Source organism: Citrus clementina, unplaced genomic scaffold (assembly GCF_000493195.1).
Source record: "Citrus clementina cultivar Clemenules unplaced genomic scaffold, Citrus_clementina_v1.0 scaffold_9, whole genome shotgun sequence".
NCBI lineage: Eukaryota > Viridiplantae > Streptophyta > Magnoliopsida > Sapindales > Rutaceae > Citrus > Citrus x clementina.
In genome coordinates this window covers 16,570,600-16,582,713 of record NW_006261964.1, presented here as the reverse complement: position 1 = coordinate 16,582,713, position 12,114 = coordinate 16,570,600, and the positions used below count along the sequence as shown (strand labels likewise).

At 38.1% G+C, this 12,114-nt stretch overlaps 1 protein-coding gene and 1 non-coding gene across 2 annotated transcripts; one reads left to right on the top strand and one right to left on the bottom strand.

Annotated features, from left to right (window-relative positions):
• Positions 1 to 214: 214 nt before the first annotated feature.
• On the bottom strand, positions 215 to 322 carry LOC112101602. Its single transcript, XR_002907630.1, has one exon. It is a non-coding gene; the product is annotated as a small nucleolar RNA R71 (small nucleolar RNA).
• Positions 323 to 7,284: 6,962 nt separating this feature from the next.
• LOC112099328 (proteoglycan 4-like) lies at positions 7,285 to 8,319 on the top strand. The gene has a single exon (XM_024186818.1). It carries the CDS (start codon positions 7,285 to 7,287, stop codon positions 8,317 to 8,319), a length of 1,035 nt encoding a protein of 344 aa, XP_024042586.1.
• Positions 8,320 to 12,114: the final 3,795 nt, after the last annotated feature.

The following is a 12,114-nucleotide window of genomic DNA, read 5'->3' as shown; positions in this document are numbered from 1 at the left end:
ATCCTCATCTCCATCTTAAATTGTTCTTGGAAGTAAGTGATGCTTTAAAGATTGCTGGAGCAACACAAGATGCCTTAAGACTAATGCTATTTTCTTATTCTTTAATAGATCGAGTAAGGGCATGGTTAAATTCATTACCATCTGATTCCATCACTACATGAAATGAATTGGCTGATAAATTCCTAATGAAATATTTTCCACCGACAAAGAATGCAAAATTACGAAATGAGATTACCTCATTCCATCAACTTGAACATGAGAGTTTGTACGAGGCTTAGGAAAGGTTCAAGGACTTGCTCAGAAGGTATCCTCATCATGGTATTCCTTGTTGCATTCAATTGGAAACTTTCTACAATGGGTTGAATCCGAGTACAAGGTTAATGGTGGATACTTCAGCAAATAGAGCTCTGTTATCCAAATCCTACACTGAAGCTTATGAAATTTTGGAAAGAATTGCCAATAATAATTACCAGTGGCCTTCAGCCAGGCAACCAATAGCAAAAGGATCCGCAGGGGTACATAGCATTGATGCAATTACAGCCTTATCAGCTCAAGTAACCTCATTGACTAACATGGTAAAAGCCATGATATCTGCTCCAGCAACAGTAAAGCAAGTTGCTGAACTTTCTTATGTCTACTATGGTGAAGAACATGATTTTGATAATTGTCTTGGAAATCCAGGCTCAGTAAATTATGTGGGTAACTTCAATCGACAACCTCATAACAACCCATATTCAAATACTTACAACCCAGGCTAGAAACAACACCCAAATTTCTCATGGAGCAATCAGAATCGAAATACTCCAGCATTGAATGGACTAAGTAGAAGCACACAACCGCAACCACCTGGTTTTCATCAACAAAGTCAAGGGCAAAAGCATGTCAGTCAGGATCCAATCACTTCATTAGAAGTACTAATCAAGGAGTACATTGCAAAGAATAAAGCAATTGTGCAGAGTCAAGCTGTGTCCTTAAGAAACCTTGAGAACCAAATGGGACAATTAGCTACAGCAATGAGCAGCAGAACTCAAGGAAGCTTACCTAGCAATACAGAAGACCCTAGGAGAGAGAGCAAAGAACACTGCAAAGTAATCAGTTTGAGATCTGGAAAGAATGTTGATATCCCAATTGAGGTGACAAAAAATGGGATGGAATGCAATTCAGCTCAAAAACCAACTCAAAATGGAAGCATGTTATAGCAGACTCCCCATCAAGACACTGATGTAAGGGACCAAGCTACAGCAACTGTAAAATAAATTCAACCAGATCCTGCTGAAAAAGAAGTTGCAACACCAGTAGCCACAACCTGCACCAATTTAAACAAACAGAGTTGATACCTACTGAATCTAACCAGTAGTTTAGACATCCACCACCCTTCCCTCAAAGGTTCCAGAAGCAAAAACAAGACAAGCAGTTCAGTAAATTCCTGGAAGTGCTGAAGCAACTGCACATAAACATACTTTTTGTGGAAGCTTTGGAGCAAATGCCAAATTATATGAAATTTCTAAAAGATATATTGGCACGAAAAAGAATGCTGGGAGAGTTTGAAACTGTTGCTTTAACATAGGAAAGCAGCCATATGCTCTAGAGTAAAATTCCCACAAAATTGAAAGATCTAGGGAGTCTTACAATATCCTGCTCTATAGGGACTAGGTATGCTGGCAGAGCACTTTGTGATTTGGGAGCTAGTATTAACTTGATGCCATTATCTGTATTTAAGCAGCTTGGAGTAGGGGAGTGCAGACCAACAACTGTCACTCTGCAATTAGCTAACAGATCTCATGCATATCCTGAGGGAAAGATAGAGGATGTACTGGTGAAGCTTTGGAGCAAATGCCAAATTATGTGAAATTTCTAAAAGATATATTGGCACGAAAAAAAAGGCTGGGAGAGTTTAAAAGTGTTGCTTTAATACAGGAAAGCAGCCATATGCTCCATAATAAAATTCCCTAAAAATTGAAAGATCCAGGGAGTTTTACAATACCCTACTCTATAGGGACTAGGTATGCTGGCAGAGCGCTTTGTGATTTGGGAGCTAGTATTAACTTGATACTATTATCTATATTTAAGTAGCTTGGAGTAGAGGAGTGCAGACCAACAACTGTCACTCTGCAATTAGCTGACAGATCTCATGCATATCGTGAGGGAAAGATAGAGGATGTACTGGTGAAGATTGACAAATTCATTTTTCCAGTGGATTTCATTGTGCTGGACTTTGAAGCTAACAAAGAGGTACCCATTATACTTGACAGACCTTTTCTAGCAACTGGGAAGACTTTGATAGATGTGCAGAAATGAGAGCTGACCATGCGAGTGAATGATCAGTAAGTCACATTTAATGTACTAGAGGCTATAAGAAACCCTGATGAAATAGAAGATTGCAATTTCCTAAGTGTAGTGGATCTTGTTGTAGCAGAAAGAATAGACAGATGCTGCAGTAATGTACTTAACAAAGTCACCACCTTTGAAGAGGTTGAAGAGGAAGATATTGCAGCAATTCAAACAGATTGGATGGACAAACAGCAATTTAGTAGGCACAACAGGGTTATTGAACACCTGAATCTTTCAGACAGGGAAGTAAAAATAACTTTACCATCTATTGAATCACCTCTTAGTTTTGAATTAAAATTGTTACCTTCACATTTTAAGTATGCTTATCTTGGTCAAAACAACACACTCCCTGTAATCATTTCTTCTACTTTGGATGCAGGTCAAGAACAAAGCCCAGTAGATTTGCTGGGAAAATACAAAAAAGCAACTGGATGGACCATGGCAGATATAAAGGGGATCAGCCCATCAATATAGATGCATAAAATCCTGTTAGAAGACTGTTCCAGCAATTCGGTGGAGCACCAGAGAAGGTTGAATCTTATTATGAAAGAAGTGGTGAAGAAGGAAATCATTAAATGGTTAGATACTGGAGTCATATACCCAATATCAGACAGTTCATGGGTAAGCTCAGTTCAGTGTCTTCCAAAAAAAGGAGGGATAACAGTAATGGCTAATGAGAAGAATGAACTTATTCCTATAAGGACAGTGACTGGATGGAGAGTGTGTATGGATTACAGGAAGCTCAACAAAGCCACAAGGAAAGACCATTTCCCACTTCCATTCATAGATCAGATGTTGGACAGACTCGCTGGAAAAAAATACTAATGTTTTTTAGGTGGGTATTCAGGCTACAACCAAATTGCTATAGCACAAGAGGATCAAGAGAATACTACATTTACCTGTCCTTATGGAACATTTTCCTTCAGAAGAATGCCATTTGGGTTATGCAATGCTCCAGCAACTTTTCAAAGATGCATGATGTCTATATTTTCTGATATGGTAGAGCAGACTTTGGAAGTTTTCATGGATGATTTCTCAGTTTTTGGAGAAACATACAGTAATTGTTTACACAACTTGGAAGAAGTTCTTAAAAGATGTGAGATGACCAACTTAGTACTCAATTGGGAAAAGTGCCATTTCATGGTGCAAGAAGACATAGTACTGGGTCACAAGATATCCAAGGATGGTATTGAGGTAGACAAAGCCAAAATAGAGGTAATAGATAAACTGCCACCCCCAACTTCAGTAAAGGGTATTAGGAGTTTTTTGGGTCATGCTGGATTCTACAGAAGATTCATTAAGGTTTTTCCAAAGTAGCCAAGCCTCTGTGTTCATTGCTAGAGCATGACAAACCATTTCACTTTGACAAAGAGTGCCTTCAAGCATTTGGAGAATTAAAGAAAGCCTTGATCACTGCTCCAGTAGTTATATCCCTAGATTGGAATTTACCATTTGAATTGATGTGTGATGCTAGTGATCATTCTGTGGGAGTAGTATTAGGGCAAAGAAAGGATAAGGTTTTTCATTCCATATACTATGCAAGCAAAACTTTCACTCTAACTCAGATCAATTACACCACTACAGAGAAAGAGTTGCTGGCAGTAGTTTTTGCTTTTGACAAATTCTGAGCTTACCTGGTGGGCACTAAAGTAACTGTTTACACATATCATGTAGCCATTAAATATTTAATTTCAAAGAAGAATGCCAAACCAAGATTAATCAGATGGATCTTATTGCTTCAAGAATTTGATCTGGAAATTAAAGATAGAAAGGGAATTGAAAATCAAGTGGCAGACCACTTGTCACGGTTGGAAGCAGACACTAGTACATTGACAAGGAAGGACATCACTGAAACTTTTCCTGATGAACAACTATTGGTAGTACAGCAAGCATAGATGCTGCAGCAGTCAGAATCTCCATGGTATGCAGACTTTGCTAACTATCTAGTAAGTGGGTTGCTACCACCTGAGCTGAAGTTCCAAGAGAAAAATAAATTTCTTAATGATGTTAGAAGCTACCAGTGGGATGACCCACATTTACATAAGCTATGCTCAGATCAAGTAATAAGAAGATGTGTTGCAGCAGAAGAAATACCTCATATACTGGAGTCATGTCATGTTACAGCATATGGAGGACATTTTAGTGGTCACAGAACAGCTACCAAAGTTATGCAATCAGGTTATTATTGGCCCACTATTTTTACAGATGCTGATGAATTTGTTAAATGTTGTGACAGGTGTCAAAGGACAGGGAACATAACCAGCAGACATGAGATGCCATTGACCAACATATTGGAAGTTGAAGTTTTTTATGTTTGGGGAATAGATTTCATGGGACCTTTTCCCCTATCCTTTGGGAACTTATATATCCTTGTTGCTGTAGATTATGTCTCCAAGTGGGTGGAAGCTACAGCATTACCTACCAATGATGCTAAAATCGTGGTGACTTTTCTTCAAAAAAATGTTTTCTCCAGGTTTGGTACTTCTAGAGCAATTATTAGTGATGAAGGCACATAGTTTTGCAACAAAATCTTTGCTGCAGCAATGATGAAATATGGAGTCAGACACAAGATAGCAACAACATATCACCCACAATCCAATGGTCAGGCTGAAGTGTCCGACAAAGAAATTAAAAAGATCTTAGAAAAAGTGGTGAACCCAACAAGGAAGGATTGGTCTTTACATTTGCATGACTCTTTATGGGCCTACAGAACAGCATACAAAACTCCACTCGGTATGTCTCCTTACCGAATTGTTTATGGCAAGGCTTGTCATTTGCCCCTAGAGCTAGAGCATAAAGCACAATGGGCACTGTAGAAACTAAATTAGGACAAGCATGCTACAGCAGAGCAAAAGAAGCTTCAACTTTGTGAGCTTGATGAATTACGGCTATTTTCAAATGAAAATGTAAGAATCTACAAAGAGAGAACAAAACACTGGCACGACAAGCATATTCAACACAGGAAATTCACCCTTGGTCAATTAGTGTAGCTCCACAATACAAGACTAAGATTGTTTTCGGGAAAGCTCAAGTCACATTGGTCTGGCCCGTTTAAACTGTTAAAATCTTACCCTCATGGAGCTGTTGATCTTGTAGATGAACAAACAGGCCACGAATTCAAGGTTAATGGACACAGGGTTAAGCATTACATACATCCAGCAGCAGAAGGTTTAAAGGAGGTGTTACTCCTTAAAGAACCCAGCTATTAAACAATGAAGGAAGGTCAGGCTGAAAGACCTTAAATCAAGCGCTCTATGGGAGGCAGCCCTTTGGGGAGACAACCATTTCAAACCAATTTTGACCTCCATTGGTTTAGTTGACAGCTCTCCCTTTTTACCATATTATTTAAATTTTTGTTATTTCATTCTAGCTATTTATTATCTTTTTTCAAATTATTGCATTTTATTTACTTTTGCTATTATTTGATTTCTTTGTTTTTAGATGCTCGAACTAATTTGAATTTATGGAAAGTATGTGTGACAATTGACTTCCATTGTGACAATTGAAAGTGTATGGTGGCAGAATTCAGAGGCAAAACCACGTGTCAGACGCTTTGGTATGGAGTCTGTATCCGTTGTTGGAATAAGCAAATGGGTGCTGCAGCAACTAATTTTACCGTTACAAAAAATTAAAAGCTGGAGCCTTTCACTTACCGTTGGAGATGAAATCGTGACAGATGGACGCTTGGATATGGATAGCAATTACTAATAAATTTTTGAAATTAATGCCAAATTTTACTAGCCGATATTTTTGGGATTTGTGCATCAATTTAAAAATATTTTCTTCCCTCATTTATCTTTAGTTATCGTATTTATCTTCAATTGCAAGTCCACTATAAAAAGGAGTCACTGTGCTTAGTGCTCTACGCCACTATTCACCATCTCCTCCACAAATCTAACTCTCCTAATTCTTAACCTCTTCTTCTCTTTTTACTCTCAGGAACAGTAGCCTTAATTTGTTACTGCTATAGCAATGCCGAGATATAAGAAAACAACAAGCTGCCTCAAAGATCCATCACGGTTCCAGAGTTACCACGCCGAAGAAAAATACGAAGAATTCATAAAGCCGCGTAGGATTCTAGAAGAAAAAGGGTTTCAATTTCCAGACCAACTCACGGGAATTGTGTACACAATTCATAATGCTGCAGCAAAGCGAGGATGGCTAGAGTTTTGCAAACACCCTCGCAATCCTGTACTGTCGGTAGTAAAAGAATTTTATGCCAATTCTGTAAGACCTGATCAGTGTAACATCTGGGTAAGAAACACACTTGTTCCATTAGACTCTCGTGTTATCAATGCTTTTTATAATTTACCTGCTGAAATTACTTGTGAGTATGCTAAATTGTGTGAGAAGTTAACCCCGAAAAAGTGGACCACCATTTTTACAACTCTTACCATCGAAGGGCATCATGGGCTAACGAGGAAGGGCGTGTAGTTAATAGGATAGATTTGAAACCTATTGCTAAGGTGTGGGTGAAATTTTTGAAATCGAGGCTTATGCCCACCACTCACACTACTACGGTTTCATAAGAAAGATTGGTTTTGCTATATGTCCTTGTTATAGGGCTTTCCATAGATGTGAGTAGCATCATTTCTAAAAGAAATCCGAGAGTGTGCAGTCAAAACTCACCGAACTGCTGTCTTATTATTTCCTTCCCTTGTCACCAGCATTTGTGTAGTTTCAGGTGTTTGTCTTGAAGCCAGCGATTATCATGTCAAGAATGAGGATGCCTTTATGGCACGTACAATTGAGAGAGTTGCTGGCGAGAGTGTTGCAACAACCACTGAACCAGCTGCTGTCACAGGAGCACGACGAACTCTTAGCTTAGAACAGACCATCCAGTCACTCAGCACCAATATCAATCAATGTGTGGAAGCTCAGTAGAGGGAAAATGATCGGTTTTGAAGTTATCTACAACACCTGGATGGTCAACTACACCAATTTGCTTTGTATATGAAATGTACTCACCGGAACTTCCCTGCTTCCCTGCTCCAGCAGTATAATTTTGACACCAGCACCACAGGTGCTTCAGCAGAAGCCAGTGAAAAAGCTATTGCTTCAGATGAACCAGCAGAACAAGCTGCCACTAAACCACCAGCAGAAGTTGACTCAGAAGATGCTGAGCCATCTGATCCACCTGAGGAAGAATGTGACAAGTCTGATCGGTTTTGGAGTTATCTACAACACCTGGATGGCCAACTACACCAATTTGCTTTGTATATGAAATGTACTCACCAAAACTTCCCTGTTTCCCTGCTCCAGCAGTATAATTTTGACACCAGCACTACAGGTGCTTCAGCAGAAACCAGTGAAGAAGCTATTGCTTCAAATGAACCAGCAGAACAAGCTGCCACTGAACCACCAGCAGAAGTTGACTCAGAAGATGCTGAGCCATCTGATCCACCTGAGGAAGAAGGTGACAAGTCTGAGACTGATAGCTCACCCTCAGAGGCAGAGGCTAATTCGGAGCAAGAACGTGAGGAACCACCCATCCCAACCCAGTCCAAAACTAGGAAGCAGCACATTATTCAAGAAGAGGAGAATAAAGACCTTGATGTGGAACCTTCTATTCCAGTCTTTGTAGGCAAAGGAAATGACAAGGGTAAAGCAAAAATGGCAACACCTCTAGCCTCTGAAGATGAGATGGATCAAGTCGATGTTGAGCTGGCTTCTGCAGCAGCCAGAGCTATGCCTACATCTGAGCAAGCCACACAACTACTTGAGGTAATTGCTGCCATCATAGCCGAGGGCCAAGCAGCTGACGCATTGACTCAAAAGCCTCCACAGCAAACTCCTAGCCAGCCTATCCGCACCAGTCCAAGACAACCCAGCAAACGAAAAGGCAGTACGTCTACAGGAACTGCTACAGCAACCCCAGCCACAACTCCTCTCACCAGCCCTGCAGCGAAAAAGACAAAGACGTTGCCAGCCACCTCCCCAAAGGCTTCACCAAAGGATAAGCTGCGCAGTGCATCTAAAAAGCGCTGATAGCATCCCGTCATGGGCTGCAGTCCCCACCACAGGGGAGTACTCTTATCTCACTAGTTTCTTTCTTGTTCTAAAAAAAAAATTTTTGTCCATTTGTGTGCCTTTATTTTGTTTGCTTGTGAGGACACAACATCTCTCAAGTTTGGGGGGGTTGTTTCCGAATGCATGTGTTTTATGTATGTGTTTATGTTTGTGTTGTGTGAAGCTCTTTTATCTGTTATTTGTGTATGGATTTCAAAACCTAATGAAGATAAATTGAGTGCTATACAGTAGTTATGAGAATGCCAAGTAGAGATAGTTATAGATAGAAGTGAAATTTTATCCCAACACTTAGCCTTTGATTGAGTTGTATAAGACTGCTAGAGCAAAGCCAAAATAATAGAAAATATCTTAAGTTTGAAGGGAGAAGCATGTTGATTTACTGTGATATTCATGAAATAAAACTCTGCTCCAATGGCTTAAGTTGCTGAGTAACCAGATCTGAGTATGCACCTCATATGCAGAAATGTGTAAAAGGTAGCGAGAGTTATGAGTAGTCCGGTAGCATATAATTAAAAAAAAAGTCATATATTTAAGGCATTGAATAGCCAGGTCTGTTCATGAGCCCCATGTTCAGCCTTGAGTCAAAGATACCTTGAGATAAGATTATACCACAGATATTGCTGCAGCAACCCTGATATGGGCATGGCTTGAGTAATTGGGTATCATCATTACAAGTGATTGACATTCACATGAAAAATAAATGTTACAGTGAGGAGGTTGATTATCCCCCAGATTATCAATGTTAAAGCAATCACAATTTGAATATGTGAAATTTATGCTACCCCTTTTATGAATAAAGTATATCACTGTTGAAATTTCTGCAGTCCTTTAGTGATGTTACAGCATATCTGGAATTCAATAAAAAAGGAAGCACACACACACTATGGACAGAAAGAAGCTTAAGTCTATAACCGATTTACTATGGGCTAAAGTTGTGTGCATGTTTGTTTGTGGGAAATGTTAGTATGTGTCATTACTTGAGGACAAGCAATAGTTTAAGTTTGGAGGTGTGATAACTCTAGGAAATGAGAGTTATTACATCAATTCTAGACTTGAATAAAGGCCATTTAGAGAGCAAATAATGTGTTTTGATTACATTTTGGTGACCTTTTGCATAAACATTCATTTTAGTTGAGTTTTAACAAGTTTTGCTTGAATCATAGTAATTTGTGCTAAAAACAGGTTTTAAATTGTAGGTTTTAAATTCATGAGGGGATGTGAAGACATTAGATGAGAAAGAGGAGGAAAGAAGATGGCCACAAAAGAAGAAAAGTACAATCGGGAATAATACAGTGTTGTTGCGGATGTTAGAGCAACCAGTGCTGCAGCAATCTGGGAGCAATGCGGGAGAAAATTAAGCACGGGTCAGCAATGAAATCACGATATGCATGTTTCCTAATTTAAACACATGCACGCTCATGGGTTTTGGTTTTAACCTAATTTACACTATATAAAGGAGGTATGGACCACATAGAAAGTGGCAGAGAGATTACCATCCAAATAATTACAAAGGCAAGAAGAAGAAGAAGATCAAGATTGAGGAGGACTGTTCAACATCATTGAAGAGCCGAGGAGATTCTCTAGTCTTTCACCGTGCTCAACTCATATTATCTTTCTTCTTTGAAATTGTTTGGATGTATCCTGTGATCAGTATATTTAAGTTTACTTTTCTCATTTAGAATATGAACTAAATTTATATGTAGTTGAGTGACAAATAATCCAATGGGTTCTTGACTGTTCTTATAGGTTGTTATGGTATTGCTGTAGCATTATACTCTAATAGTTTTTATGAGCATAACTGTTATTTCAGTTGACCACTCATTTAATAGTTTCAGTTAAGATAGAGCAGCAAAAGGGCATGTCTTAGAGAACATTATTAGAGTATTACTTGTTCTTAAATCAAGTTTCCTGGATTAGGTTAACTTAAATCCCATAAGGGCAATACTTGAAATTAAGATTTGTGATATCCTAGACATAGGTGTTCACCTTGTAGGGCAGCGAGATTAAGGATTATAAAGCCATACCTTAAATATATGAGCAACTGGTCATTGTTAGTAGATTTAAAGGTACGAGATTTCTAACATGCGATAGTTGCGAATGCAAATTTATTCTGTCCAGTGCTGTAGCACTTATTGTAACAACTGGTACTAATTCGGTAATCAACAGTCACCCCATTAGGATAGTTTGATCATTCAACTACTATATTCTCAATTGAACCTTAGACACATTTAACTTAGTTTATTTCATTACAGTATTGTGTTATTTCCATCTATCGAAATTAATAATTGCGATAGAATTATTTGACAATTGCTTGTTTCGATCTTTAGTTGATTTGCACTATTGCGATTGCTTAAGCATTTTGAACAACATCAATCCCTGTGGAGACGATCTTGAATACTTATCACTTTATTACTTGTTGTGTATACTTGCACATTGGCATTGATAGTAATTGATTATATAAATCAACCAACAATGATGCTGAAAATTGAAGATGGCAACAAATTACACGTGCAATTGTTGACAAATATGCATAACTTTAATACATGCAATGCAAGTTTCGACTCAACGTTTTGCAAAATGCTCTCTATAAATAGAGAAGTATTTTGCAATTGTAAGCATCCCAATTTGAGAGAAGTAGAGAGCAATTGCAAGTGAAGCGATTTAAGAGATTTAAGAGAGCTTCCACTTGAGTGTTCTAGTGAGGTTCCATTTGAGTGTATTGGAGTTTTGGGTGTTGAGAGTTTCTCCCACTTTTGTAAATTTTCATTATTAGTAGAATTATCTTCCAGTGTTTGCTCATGGACGTAGGCCTTACTCCAAACCACGTAAATTATTGTGTCATATTTTCTTTGCATTTGTTTACGCCACATTTATATTTCTCTAGAAGTCGCAACTACCAGAATATTAGTAATTGCTCAACCCTGCATTTCTGCAATTGGAGTTAATACTGAACACGAAGAATTTTTTCATTAAATTTTGTGCTATTTTAAATACATGCAGACTTTTTCGTTCACTAAACGTATATGAAATTTTCAAAGTTAGGCATCTTCATTAAAATTTATGTCTAAGTTCTTTCTACTGACAAATCTCAACCTACATTGTTCTTATTGCAAACTATAGTCTATCTTTTGATAGCTTCAAAACGATAAGTGTTGATATTCGTACATATTCAACATACAGTTAATAGGATATCCAAAAACATACATTTTGATCCTTGAATGCGGAAGTAGATCACAATAAGTTATATCATGTCAAGTTGATTAGAGACAAAGGATAATCTCAAAGAAAACCATCACGCTACTGTATGTTTATAGTTGGAGGATAATTATAATAAAAGAAAATCCCCTCGTATCACATTGCCAGAGCCCACTGCCATTTTCTCTTGTTTTCAATCCCTGTGTTTTCTAATATCTTCTTCATGTTTTCATATCTGTCACACCCTTATCACATGACTCAGCTTGCCTCACCTATATGTCAGATCCAAGGTGAATCATACGATCTAATAACTATAACTCGCGGCACAAATTTAATTCATGAATATATAAAAATGGTCTCCACTATAAACACATAACAACCTCTATACCTCATCCAAAAATATATATTAAAAACTTACACAATTCATATCTCACTATATATACTTACCCTACACATATATATACATAAAAACATAAGTAACATAAACGTGCTCAAAATGCAAGTCATGAGGCAATACGTCTCGTGGCCCAACTTTAATTGACTAGAATTGATTAGCAC

Excerpts from the sequence above, each read along its gene's own strand:
- LOC112099328 (XM_024186818.1), top strand. The coding sequence starts at position 7,285 with ATGAAATGTACTCACCGGAACTTCCCTGCTTCCCTGCTCCAGCAGTAT.